This window comes from Rhinoderma darwinii, chromosome 10 (genome assembly GCF_050947455.1).
Source record: "Rhinoderma darwinii isolate aRhiDar2 chromosome 10, aRhiDar2.hap1, whole genome shotgun sequence".
Classification (NCBI taxonomy): Eukaryota; Metazoa; Chordata; class Amphibia; order Anura; family Rhinodermatidae; genus Rhinoderma; species Rhinoderma darwinii.
Window position 1 is genome coordinate 80,741,634 of NC_134696.1, and position 18,953 is coordinate 80,760,586.

General features: G+C 39.6%; 1 protein-coding gene across 1 annotated transcript in view; it reads right to left on the reverse strand.

Moving 5' to 3' along the window:
- TRIM29 (tripartite motif containing 29) overlaps positions 1 to 9,274 on the reverse strand; it is a 59,518-nt gene extending 50,244 nt beyond the window's left edge. The window contains exon 1 of the mRNA XM_075838917.1: positions 8,629 to 9,274. Within this exon, the coding sequence (XP_075695032.1) occupies positions 8,629 to 9,231 (603 nt within the window). The 5' untranslated portion in view covers positions 9,232 to 9,274. The remainder of the gene's footprint in view (positions 1 to 8,628) is intronic.
- Positions 9,275 to 18,953: the final 9,679 nt, after the last annotated feature.

The following is an 18,953-nucleotide window of genomic DNA, read 5'->3' on the forward strand; positions in this document are numbered from 1 at the left end:
CTAAATGCAATTTCTTTATTAAAGGGGTTGTCCACTTCATGTTAGAAGAGCCCCCAAAAAATAAGCTAATAACACTGTGTCCTACTACTGGGACCCGCAGCGATGATCTGTAATTTTTAGATAACTCCAGCAGTGTGTTCAATTTCCCTGCAGTGCCTCCACAGGGGAAATTAAATATTACACAGTGCCCATTGAAAACAATGAGCTGTCCCTCTAATGCACAGACATGTCAGGTCCTCCAGAGGGGAGATGTAATATATGTGTATATTAGGACAACCATTGTCGCTCTTTTTCTCTGTATTTTTAAATATCCAAGTGGCTGATGCCATACTAATGACTTGTGTACACTCAACAGAATTGCTGCAGAGAAAATTTCTGCAGCAATTCCGTTGAAAAACGCAGACATTCCACTGCGGCAAAAATGCACTCTTGCAGTTTTTACGGAAGAAAATGGTTCGTATTTTTATGTGTTTTTCACAATCTTAGGAGATGGAGACATCTCTGAAAAACGCAGCAATTCTGGCCACTTTCCGTAGCAGGAATTGACATGCTGCGGTCCGAAAAATACGCACCACAGGTCAATTTCTGCTCTGAATTTTTACGCAGCGTGTAAATGAGATTTGTTAAATCTCATCCACTATACTGCTACTGTATTCTGCTGTGTTTTTTCCATCCAAAATTCTGTCCGGAAAAAACGCGGCGATTCCACATCGTGTGGACAAGCCCTAAGGGTATGTCCACACGTAGCGTGAACACTGCGTATTTTCCTCAACGGATTTCATTGCGAAAAGTCCGCAGCATATTAGAGTAGCAGCAGAGTGGATGAGATTTGAACAAATCTCATTCACACGCTGAAAAAAAAAACAGCCGAATAAACTTTCATAAATTGACCTGTGGTGCGTTTTTTAATTTGCAGCGTATCAATTTATGCTTTGGAATTGCTGATTTTCTTTTGCGGGTTTTCCCCATTGAATTCAATGGGAAGGTAAAACCCGCAACAAATAGCAAATTAAGAAAAAAAAAAAAAGCTTATACTTACCCTGTTCTCTAGACTTATATATCTCAATATTTCTCCGTCCAGACCAGCCTCCTGCAGTGATCACATGGGATAAAACGTCATCCCAGGAGGCCGGGCTGCATGGACAACAAAGGGCCACGTCACCATGACTACGGAGAACGGGGTTTTCCACTTTCGGCAGCTGACATTCCGCCCGAAAAACGGCACCACAATTTGTTGCGGTTTTTCGGCCAGAATTCAATGCGGGATCCAGGGCGAATATTCTGTGTACTTTTACTCAGCGTATCCGTCCCTGTGTGGACCAAGTCTACTCTATGTCTAAAGGTGCTAGGATAATATATTATGCAGAATACTTTGTATGTTAGCAGGTACAGTACACAAAGATGCTGTGCTCTACTCGTCCGATGTGTGAAGCTACAAGGAGTCAACACCTTCAGTATGTAATAAGCTATAACTGCAATAAAACATTAACATTGACTATATCTACTAAATTGTTTAACCCTTTAACATTATGCCATATAGTTATGAAATTGTTCATATCATTATGCAAGTGGTATGAATTTCCTGTTCACAATCCCATCCAAAGTCTTCCACCACCATTAATTGCTATCTTAATTAGTTTTTAGCATCCTCATTTGCATTCTGGATTGTTCTGAAGGACCCGAATACTTGGCAAGAATAAGTGTTTCTACTATTGGATGCACATCCAGCTAAATTGTGTTACTCATGCCTGGCTTCATGCCACTATATAGACAAGCTCACATTGTCACCGATTTCATTCACCTGCTATAGTTCTCCTTACTAAGGCGAAATCCATTTTTTTTAGATTAAATATATTGCAGCCAATTCATGTGGTTGATCTAAAATCCAGGCCCCTCATTGCTGTTGACAAAATATCCCCAGTTTTACAAAAAAAAAAAAAATCTAATAACGCAAATCAAATTATTTACTGTAGCATTAATATTTATAATCTATTTCATACATTTCTTAAAATAAAAGAAAATCGTTTTTTCTCCTATAAAAGAACTTACTTAGAGGACATGCCCATTAACAACAGATTAGGGAAGATTGCGTTGGTCTTTCTTTGTTGCTACAGTAAGTAACGTGGAATTCTGTGTATTGTAAATGTTAGGTCATGTGTCTACCCCCTGTAAGTAATATGTAAAGTTTGTGATTTTAGGGCTCTCAACGAGGGGTATCTGGAAGAAACAAATTATTTTTTTCACATTCTGTCTGCCGTAACGTTTCAATTATTTTATTGTATTGAAATGAGGTTTAGTTTTACAAGTTTGTTGTTTTGTTTTTTTTGCACTATTTAAGGGTTGAGATAAATTGGTATGCAATTTATATGAAATGATTTTGAAGTACAAATTAAAAATTTTTTTTTTTTCCATGCACTAGAAATAACAGGTTAACTTTATTGTATGGTGATACCAAATACAACCCCTTCACTGAAGTACGGACACAGCAACACACATGTCCATCTCGCTGTGTCTGTCTATCCAGTTCAGCCCTGCTCACTGCTGAGCTGCAGTACCGGACACAACTGTATGCACATTGACGTAGCTGTGCCGTCTGGTACTGCAGTGAAAGAGATGTGGCGCTCAGTGGAGCCCCCTTATTCTACTTATCATTGGGGGCTCCTCCGATCCCACATTGATAGGCTATTCATAAAACCCTTTAACTCCTGAGCTCCCACAATGCACTCTGGTAACAGCAGAATTCTGAATTTAGCCTTGGATAGGAGGAAACATTCTAACATCATGTGGCTCAAATTAATAAAAGCAAAGCAAAGAATTTACAAATATCATTAACATTGTATATTCCTTTTTATTTTTAAATAACTGTTTTTTTTCTGTTTTTCTATTTAATATATCACACAGGATAATATTGTCTCGTTTAAACAAGCCACATCTAAATTTCCTTCTCCGTGAATAAACTATTAACATTATTTTTTTTAACTCATTTTCTAATGTAAATCTCAGGGCTTCACGTATGAGTGACGCTACGTGTAGATTTTATGGCTAGTATGCTCATTTGCTTTTGTTACTAATGACCTTTTGTACTGTACTTATGATATTGCTAGCTCACAAAACTGTTCCTCAGCATTTTATCTGCAATTATAGCCCAGATAAGAAAAGATAAAAACTGTCAGATCATTAAGATGACAGCACTTACTTCTCTTTCAGCTTGTAAAACCTGTGACAAATTATGAATGTAGAACCTAGAGAGGCAATTTTATAGCGCAGTGTGAACCAGTGGTTTATTGCTTGTTTATTGGTTTATATGTATACAGTTGAGATGAGGGAGTATGAACGAAATCCGTATTTGATCTTCCCAGATTCTCCGCCCAAAACCTTTTTTCTTCCAGGTTCTTCCAATTTGTATGAAAATGATTGTCGTGTTAGTTTGGCCTGAAGGAATGGGACTTGTCCAAACTGCTCCTAACTCAAGCGCAAACATTGAAGGGCATTTTAATGCAGGCTGCTCCTTCTGCACAGTTTAGACTGGTGGTGCCCAACTGGCCTCATGAATGTATGGTCCAGACACCAGCCGAAGGCAACTAGACAGAGCGCAGTGCCTTTCTCAGGTTAACAATTGGGCCGGAGTGCTACTGTATACTGGGTGTTCTTCTTGGTCAACAAGTCTTATGTGTGTATGCCAACCCCCAGAGACGTAACCTGAGGCTTCTGGGCTACAATGAAAACTCTGTAATGCCTGCCCAGGCATAAGATGTTAATAATATAGTACTGATGTATTGTTATGTAGCAAAGGGGCCATTGTGTCTCTTTATGCACCAGAGCCCAGGTGTAATTGGCACCCCAACAGTTACTTTCCTGCCAAGCCACTTTACCATGTCTGGCTGAACATACGTATTGTAAGGCCCTCTGATGGAGTGAAGGGCCATCTCTAAAATCCCCATTATTTGGTAGGCTTATATCACTGGTACAGACTAAAGCTGACTTTCCTGGAATGAATCCTAGTACAAGGGATAAGAGGAATGCTCCATGGAACCATTCATATTTTTTATTTAAAAAATAAAAGGTACAGAAGAACAGAGTTCAGTTCCTGAATATAATTTGAAGGCAGACTTAAAGGGGTAGTACAGTTTGAGTAAATAATTCTTAATCATTTTGTTTTGAAAAGTTCTACAATTTTCCAATATATTTTGTGTATGAATTCCGTGCAGTTTTCAAGATCTCTGCTTGTCGTCATTGAATATGTAACTTCATTGTTTACTTCTAGGGGCTGAAGAATGTGTCCTAGTCATGTGATGATCGCACAGGAGTTACAAAAGAGAGCTCTAAAAACTGTACTGTAAGGAGCCGAGTAGCTGTGAGATTATCCCAAGACCCGGGCAGACTTCCACCCTCTGGAAGTAAACAATGAAAGGTCCCATTCAATGACTGCAAGCAGAGAAATTGAAAGATGTGGTATCACTTTTTAATATCCAATGTTAAAACCCCGGAAAACCCTTTCAATATGCAAAACACCATTAGAGCACTTTGTGTAATTCTGCTAACAGTGCTAATGTAGGAAAACCAATGCAAAGAGAATAGGAAACCTCCCAATAGAAATATGTATCTGCGTACATTATACTACATTGAAACCCGTCATGTGTCAATTATATACAAGTGTGCTACAAAGATTATTCCAGGAATGTAATGCTCAAATATTACTTAAGTATAAGTAACAGTTTTCTAATGCAATGTTATCTGAATCTCTGCATCTGATAATACCAGGAATGATGGAATACCATGTCATTGCCCTACAAGATCCATAGGCAGGCAATGCCACTATTTATGGCAGTGTACATTCAATACACAGACAGGCTGCCATGATGTATGACAGCCTGTAGTCTGATGACATAAAGCTGGTAATCTGAAATTCTTGTAGCCCTGAAGGTCATAATTCCGTCATTACTAGTTGTACAATTCCATAATAAGTTTTTTAAGTGGAGTTTCACTGTGCATGCATCACAACAATGTCTTTTCAGTTGAGGTTTTATATTGGGATTAGTAAGAAGGATCCACTTTACTATATATTATAAAGTGTTAACATAAATGTCCCGGAACCAGTTTTGCTATGACAACAATGTTAATTGTTGACCTTTAGTACCATGTGAACACCCAACAAGACATGTATGCGGGTGATAACATAATGCCAAGCAATGCTTTGTGTCCCTGAATTACACATCATAATAGGCAATAAAACTGGGTTATATGTGACGAATCTAATGATTTGTTTCTAGTTTGTGACGTAAAGCCCTTAAAGTGCTCCTCCCATTTTAACTACATTTTAATATCATGTAGATTTTACTCAAGTAAATGTGTCACATACGTAAACATAGTCTGAGCAAATGTTCATTTGTCGACTGATCACATAGTTTATGCAGCCAAAGCATTGGTCATTGTGGGCAGCAGATCTCCCCTTGTAAACAGGAGATATGCTGCTGACAATGATGCAAACTGATAAGGACTGAACGATCTTAAAGGAACAGTGTCACGGAAAAAAAAATTTTTACATCAGTTTGATTTTAGTGTTTTATTAAAAACTTTTATATTTATTTGTGTTTGTGTTTTACATTTTTTTATTTTTGAACTTTTTCTTCCCTATGGGGCCTGACATTTTTTTTCCATTTCTGTATGTGTCGATTAACGACACATACAGACATGGAATACGGCACATACAGCCCCATAGTGAATGCGAACGGGGCCCGTTCCATCCACTATGCTGTACGCCGTCTGTTGAACTGTGCGACGTCCGGCGCCATTTTCCTGTGGACCGGAAGTCGCGGCCGGACAGTAAGATTACTACTTCCGGTCGCGGCTTCCGGACTTGTGCACTTGGAGCGGGAGGTAGCAGACGGAGCGGACGGACCGGAGGGAGCGGCGGCGGCTGGAGCAGGTAAGTTATTTCTGTGTATGTAAGTGTTTTACTGTGTGTTTACTAGTGTATGTAAACCTACTACACCGTGTGTTAACTCAAAAAATGGCGACACACAGTGTAGGAGGTTTGACCGTTCAATCCCCTCGTTTCTCCCGGCACTAGCCAGGATAAAGGAGGGGGGATTCTGAGAGCTCACTAGAGCGAGTGAGTTTTCTCAAATTTTGCAGCATAAAGCAATGTGGTTGCTTTACCACATGCAAAGCTGCAATTTTGGGAATTGCTCCATCTAGTGACCAGCACTGGGAAATATTATAAATTAGAATCTAATTTATAATATTTCCTGACTCGTGAAAAAAATTAAAAAAATTAGAACAATGTTTAATCACCTATACACTAATTGTTTAACTAAAAAAAATATACTTTATTAGCGATTTTAGCTTTATGCTAATGAGTTTCTCAATGGACAACTGGGCGTGTTTTACAATTGACCAAGTGGGCGTTGTACAGGGGAGTGTATGATGCTGACCAATCAGTGACCAATCAGCATCATGCACTCCTCTCCATTCATTTAGTCAGCGCATAGGGATCCTTTTAGATCAGTATGTGCTGTCTTATATGAACACATTGACGATACTGAAGTGTTTAGACAGTGAATAGACATTCCACGGGATGTCTATTCACAATCCCGGCACTTCGTTAATGTTTCTGTGGTAGTTACAGCAGAGCAAGCGTAATCTCGCGAGATCACGCTGTAAATGACAGGTTACAACGAGATTACGCTTGCTCTGCTGTAACTACCACAGAAACAGTAACGAAGTGCAGGGATTGTGAATAGACATCCCGTGGAATGTCTATTCACTGTCTAAACACTTCAGTATCGTTAATGTGTTAGTATAAGACAGCACATAAGGATCTAACAGGATCCCTATGCGCTGACTAAATGAATGGGGAGAAGTGTATGACACTGATTGGTCACTGATTGGTCAGCGTCATACACTCCTCTGTACAGCGCCCACTTGGTCAATAGTAAAACACGCCCAGTTGTCCATTGAGAAACTCATTAGCATAAATCTAAAATCGCTAATAACATGGTGAAAATAGATTGTTTTTTAAAATAAAAAGCACTGCTGTCACCTATATTATAGCGCCCATCTCCTTATGTAGGAGATAGGGCACTTATAATGTGGTGACAGAGCCTCTTTAATAACGATCATTCATCCCCACACAGTAAGTATCGGCACATGTAAAAGGGCCTGTTAACAAGCGCCAATTGACTTATTATATCGTCGATCGGTGGTCATTATGCGAGAAGCCCTTTATGGAAAGAAGCATTGACAAAATTATTGAGCACGCAAGACGCAATTGCAAGTTGTCACTTATCGACTACCCAGGTGGGGTTCAGAGTGATGTCAGTCTGCGTAACTAACTGCCAACATGCTGCATTATGCTGCAGGCAAGTGGCTTGTCTGTATAATGCGCAGGCACTCCCAGGGTGTGGCTGCAGAACAGCCGTAGATTTTTAGCTATTATACAGAGGCATTCATGAAATGTCGTAATAAAGGAGACGCCCTTGGTCTGTGTTTTGTTCAGACAGGACCACATCAGAATTTAAGCCCTTTTGTATTTAACCACTTCTAAACTGTGCATTCCACAATGGAACATCCCAGGTCTATATCGTTGACTTTCCAATGTACAAATTTTGAGAAAAAAAAAAAGTGTTACTTTTCTTTTTGATATTTACTAAATGAAAGCAAACATGTGTACAATGGCTTGTAATGAATGATATTCATTCTTTTACGTATAATAATCATTAGACATTCAAATTACTGTGCAGTTCATTAATACCAGGTGTTAATGGGAAGGTGAAACTGATGTGACTGACAGTTGTAATTATTTCTTAATATTATTTACATTTTTACGATGTTTCTTTTAATAATTTATTCCATTTAAATTAAACAAATTTTAGCATGATCGAATATAAGTTTCCAAATAAATTAAACATAATGAGTAACACAATTATAAAGATGAAATCCGTAAAGACAACACATAAATCATATCTGAGTTTTTATAAATAATATAATTTCAAATTTTCAAAGGCCATTTAGTTAGACTAGACTTAACCTGCACTTTGGAGCATTGAAATGATCACTACAATAAAATGATAATAATAAAGGTGAATTCAGAAATATTGCCTTATTATATTGTATTTACTCTAGTTAAGCAATATATTTGTGCAACTCCAACTAGGGTTATTAGGGTTAATGAGATGTATTTTTCCATAATTTTGCTATTCAGGAGTCTAGGTAAGCTGGGGAACACCCCTGATGGGACACATATTGGTTTTACTAAGAAAGATATAACTAAGAAACCAATTTTCTGGTCATTTGTTTTACTTTAGGGACGATTTTAAGAAAAATAATAATTCTCATTGACTCTACAGGAATCAAATCAAACCAATTTTTTGCCAATATAGAGATTGGCAAAATACATTTTTTAATCTTATAAATGAGTAAATATTCAAAAATTCTCATGTGTATTGATCCACCAAGATGGAACTTATCTAAATTCTCTGCCAGTCCCAAACTTGGGGAATCAATTCCCCCACGTGTAGTTATGATCATTAGAATTAGTAGACCTACTGTACACTATTTAGCCCATTCTAAATTAAACTATTGTGCAGTACTATCTGAGAAAAAGAAAAACGTAAAAGCTACACTTACCTCTTTTACATATTTCTCAGCCTCCACCGTCACAGTATTGTGATTCTTATGTTCTTGGAACATACACAGGTAGCAGATGCATGTTTGGTCTGATTGACAAAACAGCTCCATTGTCTTGCTGTGAAGTTGACATTTTCTGGCTTCAAAGTCTCTAATGGGCTCCAGCAGCTTATGGTCCCGAAAGGCAGCTCCTTCCAGATGGGGTTTAAGGTGAGTTTCGCAGAAGGAAGTTTGGCAGACCAGACAGGACTTAATCGCTTTCTTTTTGTCGTCAATGCATGAATCGCAGAGGACATCATCAGAATCTATACTAGACCCTACACTTACATGAACAGACCTCCGACTTTCTAAACTATCATGACCAGGACTTCCAGGAGCCTTCGCATCAGATCCACTATAAAGATTCAGACGATTAAATTTCATACTTCCAATCCCAGGACTAGCTTTCAGCACCGTTGATTTCACACCTCCTTGGTCTGATCCGGGGCTACTTAGGACCTCTTGATTGTCACTAATACTTGAGTTTGCAGAAACTTGTTGGAAACTCTCATTACCATCTTCAGAATGAGAGCCATTGGCTGTCTTTACCTCTGGATTTTCCATTGTCTTGTACCTGGATTTTCGAGGACCCTTGTTAATACTGTAGTTTCCCTGTCCTGCTAAATCTGTTAAGATACTTTAGGATCACAGGTAGAGCAAATAAAGTCCTCTGATAAATATATGTGACTCACACCTAGCCTGAAAAAAGAAATCTGATTCCTGTCGAGGATGATGATAAACGACAGCAGAGGAGATATGATGAAGAGATGAGAAAGCTAAGGTTACACAATCTGATCCACACCCAGGAAGCTCTGAGAACATTCCTGCCCTGCCCTCTTTTACAGAATGAGACTTCTTTTTTAATTATTTTTCAAGCTGGCTGCAACCTGTCCTAGTTGTTAGTGTGGACAATTATTTTCTGGCTCTCCAACCTGCTGATTAGGTAGATTATGAGCAGTTAGTGTCCTACATACAACTTTGACGTACTCAATTATCCATAAGCAAAGCACAAAAAAACAACTGTAAGCTGATTTCCTTTTGTAATAAATATTGAAATAAGAAACTTAATATTCAATACTATGGGAAAAAGATGAAAAAAGTCCATCAAAGATGAACATAAGGAGATATTTTATTGGTCACTGTAGGTCACAACACACTTTGCACATGAAACAAACAGTTCTGCTGAGCTTGAGGCCATCCGTGTGCGTTATAAAACAATAAAATATAGTCAAGACAACATGATCAAGAAAACTGGATTTTCCCAAGGTATGACATGTTATTGTGCTTGTTTCGAAGCAAAGTAAACTTACTAGATCATGTTTATAGTATTATGACGCCTCATTTCTATGTCTACACTGCAGATCCTATCACATTGCTGAAGTGTATATGCTTTAGGCCACGATCTCCAAGCATGCTGGGAGTTGCAGTTTTGCAACAGTTGGAGAGACACACGTTGTACTGCTTAGGAAATATGTCATAAATGTTGTATAATGGAAGAGGAATTGCATTATTTAGTAAAGTTCAGTCTATGGAAAAAGGTAACAAATTACAAGCCAATATGGACTCACTGAGTGTTTTGACATCCACTTGGCAAATGAGGTTTATTGTGAATAAATGTAAAGTTATGCATTAGGGTACTAATAATCTGCATGCATCATATGTCCTAGGGGAGCTACACTGGGAGAGTCACTTGTTGAGAAAGATCTGGGTGTACTTGTAGATCATAGAATAAATAACAGCATGCAATGTCAATCAGCTGCTTCTAAGGCCCCATTCACATGAGCGTGAATCACGTCCGTGTGCTGTGCGTTGAAATAACGCACAGCACACGGACCCATTGATTTCAATGGGGCCATTCACACATGCATGATTTTTCACGCAGCGAGAGTCCGCTGCATGAAGCTAACTGCATGTCCTATATTGGTGTGTTATCACACACTTACGCGCCCATTGAAGTTAATGGGTGCATGAAAACCACGCACCGCACACGGATGCACTTGCCCATCAATTCAGTTGAAAATAAGAATAAAAATAATAGATGTGCTTTGCGAGTGTGTGAATAACGCATGCCCTTCGCAAAGCACACTGATGCATAATGCAACACACACAGACCCGATTCGTGCACGTTTTTCACGCGCGTGAATCGGATACGCTCGTGTGAATGGGGCCTTAGGCCAACAGGATAATGTTGTGTATTAAAAGAGACATGGACTCGTGGGACAGGGACATAATTTTACCGCTTTACAAAGCATTAGTGAGGCCTCATGTAGAATATGCAGTTCAGTTCTGGGCTCCAGTTCATAGAAAGGATGCCCTGGAGTTAGAAAAAAATACAAAGAGCAACAAAGCTAATAAGGGGCATGGAGAATCTAAGTTATGAGGAAAGATTAAAATAACTAAACCTATTTAGCCTTGAAAAAAGACGACTAAGGGGGGACATGATTAACTTGTATAAATATATTAATGGCACATACAAAAAATATGGTGAAATCCTGTTCCATGTAAAACCCCCTCAAAAAACAAGGGGGCACGACCTCTGTCTGGAGAAAAAAAGGTTCAACCTGCGGAGGCGACAAGCCTTCTTTACTGTGAGAACTGATAATCTATGAAATAGTCACCGCAGGAGCCGCCACAGCAGGGACAGTAGATGGCTTTAAAAAGACTTAGATAATTTCCTAGAATGAAAAAATATCAGCTCCTATGTCAATGTGTAGAATTTTTGTTTGAATGTTGATCCAGTTGGATTGCCATTTGGGATAAGGAGGAAATGTTTCCTTTTTAGGGAAAATTAGTTAATGCCTTATGGCTAATTTTTAAATTTATTTATTCAGTTATTTATTTATTTATTTTCTTCCTCTTCGTCAGTAGGGGCAAAACAAAGTTCTATCATTTTCCCATCCCTTTCTCTCATCCTCTTGGTTGCACTTGATGGATATATGTCTTTTTTTCAACCGTACTAACTATGTAACTATTATAAACAAATGTCTCATGGGACTATAACGTAATATGGGTTAAGCTACCAGCAAGTGCGGATTTCTAAGCTCCCCAATGTGAGAATAGAAACTCCAAATACCATTTAATATATACACGAGAAAAAGGAGTCAAATACTATTGAACCATAAAAAGCCAATTGTATAGAAAATTACACATTTTATTGGACAATACAAAAATACATGGTTAAAATACAGACTACAAACCAAATCACTGCATATCTCCGCAGTAGGAGACAATATGGAGCCACAATAATATTTTATATGTGCATAGAAATGGGAAAATTCCCAAAGAAGGTTGTCATCATTTTGCTCTAGAGTAAATACATTATAATAGTACGACAAAGGCTAACAGAGTATATATCTATTCATGTCCAAAACATTTTGTTAGTATCCCCAATATAATGTGTCGTTGTAAAGGATAGTGGAGGATAACATAGGTAGTGACTACAATTTAGTCTAATCTATACCCATTTAGTAATTGTTCAGAGGACAGAATAGTAGACATAGCCTGTCCAAAACATAATTTAAGTGTACAAATAACCAGGCAACTAGCATAACAAAACATCAGTTTAATAGTAAAGCTAAATAGGTTACTAACCCATGTGGCTCCTCGGATGTAACAGCTCCCAGGTATGTTTTGTTATGCTAGTTGCCTGGTTATTTGTACACTTAAATGATGTTTTGGACAGGCTATGTCTACTATTCTGTCCTCTGAACAATTACTAAATGGGTATAGATTAGACTAAGGCCTCATTTACACGAACGTGATATACGTCCGTGCGACTCGCGTGCTTTTCACGCGGGTTGCACGGACCTATACAAGTCTATGGGGGCTTGCAGACAGTCCGTGAGTTTTGCTCAGCGTGAGTGCGCTGAAAAAAACTCACGACATGTTCTAAAATTTTGCGTTTTTCGCAAATCACGCACCTATTGAAGTCAATGGGTGCGTGAAAACCACGAAGGTCGCACGGAAGCACTTCTGTGCGAACTGCGTGATTCGCGAAAGAGCTGTCAAACTGAATGTAAACAGAAAAGCACCACGTGCTTTTCTGTTTACAAACATCCGAACGGAGTGTCTTAGAGATGAGCGAACCGAACTTCACCGGGTTCGGCCGAACTCGTTTTGACCGAACCCGGCAGGAGACAGTCACTGTCCAGGGTGCTGAAAGAGTTAAACTGGTTCAGCACCCTGGACACAGTGACTTCCGATCCCAATATACGTGAACGTGTAAAAAAAAAAAGTTCTGACTTACCGATAACTCCCGGCTTCTTCCTCCAGTCTGACCTCCCGGGATGACAATTCAGTCCAAGTGACAGCTGCAGCCAATCACAAGCCAAGCACAGGCTGCAGCGGTCACATGGACTGCCGCGTCATCCAGGGAGGTGGGGCCAGATGTCAAGAGAGGCGCGTCACCAAGGACGCGTCACCAAGGACACGTCACCAAGGCAACGGCCGGGAAGTTCTCGGTAAGTACGAACCTCTTTTTTTTTAAACAGGTTACTCGATATGGTGATCGGAATTCACTGTCGAGGGTGCTGAAAGAGTTACTGCCGATCAGTTAACTCTGTCAGCACCATGGACAGTGACTGACGTCGACTAGCCTCATCTCTATGATGGCTGGTGCGCGAAAATCACGCAGCCGCGCATCATACACTGATGACACACGGAGCTGTCAAGTGCCTTTTGCGCACGCAAAACGCTGCGTTTTTTGCGTGCGCAAAACGCACACGCTCGTGTAAATCAGGCCTAAATTGTAGTCACTACCTATGTTATCCTCCACTATCCTTTACAACGACACATTATATTGGGGATACTAACAAAATGTTTTGGACATGAATAGATATATACTCTGTTAGCCTTTGTCGTACTATTATAATGTATTTACTCTAGAGCAAAATGATGACAACCTTCTTTGGGAATTTTCCCATTTCTATGCACATATAAAATATTATTGTGGCTCCATATTGTCTCCTACTGTGGAGATATGCAGTGATTTGGTTTGTAGTCTGTATTTTAACCATGTATTTTTGTATTGTCCAATAAAAATTTTAATTTTCTATAAAATTGGCTTTTTATGGTTCAATAGTATTTGACTCCTTTTTCTCGTGTATATAATAATAACTATGTAACTATGTCTAAAAGGATTTTTAGGTGTTTTTATATCATCATGACTAGAGATGAGCGAACTTTTCAAAAGTTCGGTTCGGCTAGTTCGCCAAATTTCACAAAAAAGTTCGATTCGGACCGAACCTGTAATTTCCGTTCGCCGAGCATGGTACTGTCCAGGGTGCTGATAGGGTTAATGGGCTGCACTAACTCTTTCAGCAACCTTGACAGTACATGCTCGGCGCGCGGAAAATACAATTTTAATGTAATAAAAAAATAAAAATAATATGTTCGTACTTACTTTCCTCCTGTCCGGCCTCCAGCGATGACGTTTCATCCCTTTTCGCCGCTGCAGCCAATCACAGGCTGTAGTGGCGGTCACGCACGTCAGGATGACGCTTCATCCCACGTGACCGCCTCTGCAGCCAATCACAGGCTGCAGCGGCGACATGGATGAAACGTCATCGCTGGAGGCCGGACAGGAAGGAGGAAAGTAAGTATGAACGTATTATGGCATGTATGTATGTTGTCATGTATGTATGCATGTATATATTTGCATGTATGCATGTTTGCATGTATGTATGTATGTATGTATGATTGTATGTATGTATGTATGTTTGCATGTTTTTATTTTTGCATGTATGTTTGCATGTATGTTTATATATATGTGCATGTATGTAATTATGTTTGCATGTATTTATGTTTGCATGTCAACGTCATCGCTGGAGGCCGGACAGGAGGAAAGTAAGTATGAACGTATTATTTTATTTTTTTGGCATGTATGTATGTTGTCATGTATGTATGTATATATGTGCATGTATGTTTGCATGTATGTTGGCATGTATGTATATATGTGCATGTGTGTATGTATATTTGCATGTATATATTTGCATGTATGTATGTTTGCATGTATGTATGTTTGCATGAATGTATGTTTGTTTGTATGTATGTATGTTTGCATGTATGTATGTTTGCATGAATGTATGTTTGCATGTATGTAAGTATGTATGTATGTATGTTGTCATGTATGTATGTATGTATGTATGTATGTATGTATGTATGTATGTATATATGTGCATGTATGTTTGCATGTATGTTGGCATGTATGTATATATGTGCATGTTTGTATGTATATTTGCATGTATATATTTGCATGTATGTATGTATGTATGTTTGCATGTGTGTATGTTTGCATGTATGTATGTTTGCATGTATGTATGTTGCCATGTATGTATGTATGTTGGCATGTATGTATGTATGTTGTCATGTATGTATGTATGTATGTATATATGTGCATGTATGTTTGCATGTATGTTGGCATGTATGTATATATGTGCATGTTTGTATGTATATTTTCATGTATATATTTGCATCTATGTATGTATGTATGTTTGCATTTATGTATGTTTGCATGAATGTATGTTTGCATGTATGTATGTATGTTGTCATTCATGTATGTATGTATATATGTGCATGTATGTTTGCATGTATGTTGGCATGTATGTATATATGTGCATGTTTGTATGTATATTTGCATGTATATATTTGCATGTATGTTTGTATGTATGTATGTATGTTTTTATTTTTGCATGTATGTTTGCATGTATGTTTATATATATGTGCATGTATGTAATTATGTTTGCATGTATTTATGTTTGCATGTATATTTGTGCATGCTTGTATATATGTATGTATGTATATTTGTATGTTTGTTTGTTTGTATGTATGTATGTTTTCATGTGTGTGTGTATGCATGTATGTATGATAGTTTGCATGTATGTATGTATATATGTGTGTATGTTTGCATGTATATATGTGCATGCTTGTATGTTTGTATATATGTCTGTATGGCCATGTATGATACTGTCTGCTGGCGCCCTGTATCTAAGCCAACTTCGCGGCAGGCTTCTATACATGGTATAACAGTCAGTATCACACATAAAACATGTCGTAGGCTTAGATTCAGTTTAATTTCATTTTTTTTATTTTTTTTACAGGTTTGGTGTTTGGACTACGTCGGTTTCGAGGACTACTTCGATGACGTTTTTTTTTCTACAATAAAATGGTTAATGAGGGTTGTGTTGGGGGTGCTTTATTTCAATAAAATATTTTATCTATATTTTTGTCTTTTTCTTTTCAAATTTTATTACTACTACTTTAGTAATGGCCGCTGTCTGAGTGACAACATCCATTACTAAGGCGAGGCTTAGTGTTAGCCGGTGCAGAGGCTAACACTAACCACCATTATTACCCCGGTACCCACCACCACCAGGGGGTGCCGGGAAGAGCCAGGTACGATCCAGTACCCGACCATCTGTTGTGATGGTCGGGCCCTGGGGCGGCCGCAGGCTGGTATTATGAGGCTGGGAAGGGCCAAAAACAGTGGACCTTCCCACCCTTGTAATGCTAGGCTGCTGCTGCTGTGTTGTATCTGGCTGGTTATAAAAGTGGGGGGGACCCCACGTCATTTTTTTAAATTATTATTTTTTTTTTTTTTTAAAAAGACATGGGGTTCCACCCAATTTATCATAACCAGCCACATACAACACAGTGTTATTAGCCTGGGAATGGACAAAACCAGTGGCCCTTCCCACCCATGTAATGCCAGACTGCTGCGGCCTTGTATATGGCTGGTTATTAAAAATGTGGGGGACCCAACGTCTATTGTTAAATTTGTTAAATTCAAAAAAAAAAATGACGTGGGGTCCCCCCCATTTTTATAACCAGACCGATACAACACAGCAGCAGCAGCCTAGCATTACAAGGGTGGGAAGGTCCACTGTTTTTGGCCCTTCCCAGCCTCATAATACCAGCCTACGGCCGCCCCAGTACCCGACCATCACAACAGATGGTCGGGTACTGGATCGTACCAAGCTCTTCCCGGCACGCCTGGTGGTGGTGGGTACCGGGGTAATAATGGGTGGTTAGTGCTAGCCTCTGCACCGGCTAACACTAAGTACCGCCTTAATAATGGACGCTGTCAATCAGCCAACTGCTATTATCTAGGCACTAATAAAGTTTAAAAAAAAACACAAAGACAATTCTTGTTTATTGAAATAATAAATCCGCAACAAAACCCTCGTTAACCCTTTTATTAAAATTTGAAAAAACGTAGATCTACGCAGTAGTCCAACGAATCGAAGATGTAGTCCAATCGGTACATCAAAATCTGCAACAACATAAAAAAACAGTTATCAATGTGAACAATACCAATACTTCTACTCACCTACACACATATATACACGCACACACAAACAACCATACACAAACACACACATATATATACACAAACACATATACACACATATACACAAATACACACATATAAACAAACACACCCATATATACACAAACACACACCCATATACACACACCCATATACACACATATACACACATATACAAAAACACACACACAAACATCTACACACAAACATATACACAAATACACCCATATATACACACACACATATACATAAACACATATACACAAACACACCCATATATACACAAGCACACACATAAACACACACCCATATACACACATATACACAAACACACACATATACAAAAACACACACACAAACATCTACACATATACACATACACCCATATATACACACACATATACACAAACATATACACAAACACATATACACAAACACACCCATATATACACAAACACACATAAACACACATATACACAAACACACATATAAAAACAAAAACAGACAAAGACACATACCCAAACACACACACTGTTTCGTTTAAATGCTGCTGGGGAACCCGCTCAATCCACTATATAAGGCTGCGCTATAGTGCAGCATTTAAAAGAAACAGGATCCTGACCTGTCCATAGAGTTTAAGGCAGCACAGAGTATTTCAGGAGATGAGCCTGCAGATTCAGTGCTGCTGTGAACTCTGCTCTTACCATTACGTAGCTCTCAGTCTGTTACCTCTCCTCCACTCCTGTCCTCAAGAACACCTTCACATGATTGGCAAGTCACCACGTAATGGTAAGAGCAGAGTTCACAGCAGCACAGAGTATTTCAGGAGATGAGCGTGCGGATCTTGTGCGGGGTGGTGACTTGCCAATCATATGAAGGTGTTATTGAGGACAGGAGTGGAGGAGAGGTAACAGACTGAGCTACGTAATGGTAAGAGCAGAGTTCACAGCAGCACAGAATCTGCACGCTCCTCTCCTGAAATATTCTGTGCTGCTGTGAACTCTGCTCTTACCATTACGTAGCTCTCATGACGGCAGGTAAATAGACGCCCGCGTCAAAGAAGTGACCTGTCACTTCTTTGGCCGTAATTGGAGCCGTTATTCATTGACTCCAATGAATAGCAGCGCCAATTACGTCCGTAATGGACGCGGCGTTCAAGCGCCTGCACATGCCGTAACGGCTGAAATTACGGGGATGTTTTCAGGCGGAAGCATCCCCGCAATTTCAGCCGTAACGGACGTTGTCGTGTGAACATACCCTTATAATGACAGCACGGCTCGCAAAAGCGGCCGGCTGCCCGTGGCCGGCCGTGCTCGTAATTACGAGTCGTAATTACGAGCACGGCCCGTAAAATAAAAAAATAGAACATGTTCTATCTTTTTAACGGCATGGGCACCTTCCCGTGAGAAAACGGGAAGGTACCCGTGGCTAACAGAAGTCTATGGGCCCGCTATTTCGGGTCGTAATTACGACCCGTAATAACGGGTGTTTTTACGGTCGTGTGCATGAGGCCCCGTAATGACGGGTGGCTACACGTGTGCACCCGTCATTACGGCAGCATTGCTAGGCGACGTCAGTAAATAGTCACTCTCCAGGGTGCTGAAAGAGTTAACTGATCTGCAGTAACTGTTTCAGCACCCTGGACAGTGACTACCGATCACAATATAGAGTACCTGTAAAAAAAAAAAAGACGTTCATACTTATCGGGAACTCCCTGCTTCCTCCAGTCCGGTCTCCTGGCCGTTGCCTTGGTGACGCGTCCCTCGCGACATCCGGCCCGACATTCCTTGATGACGATGCAGCCCATGTGAGCGCTGCAGCCAATCACGGGCTGCAGAGGCGTCTGCAGCCAATCACAGGCTGCAGAGGCCTCTGCAGCCAATCACAGGCTGCCGTGTCAGAAAAGAAGGTCGGACTGGAGGAAGAAGAGGGACTCGTCACCAAGACAACGACCAGGTAC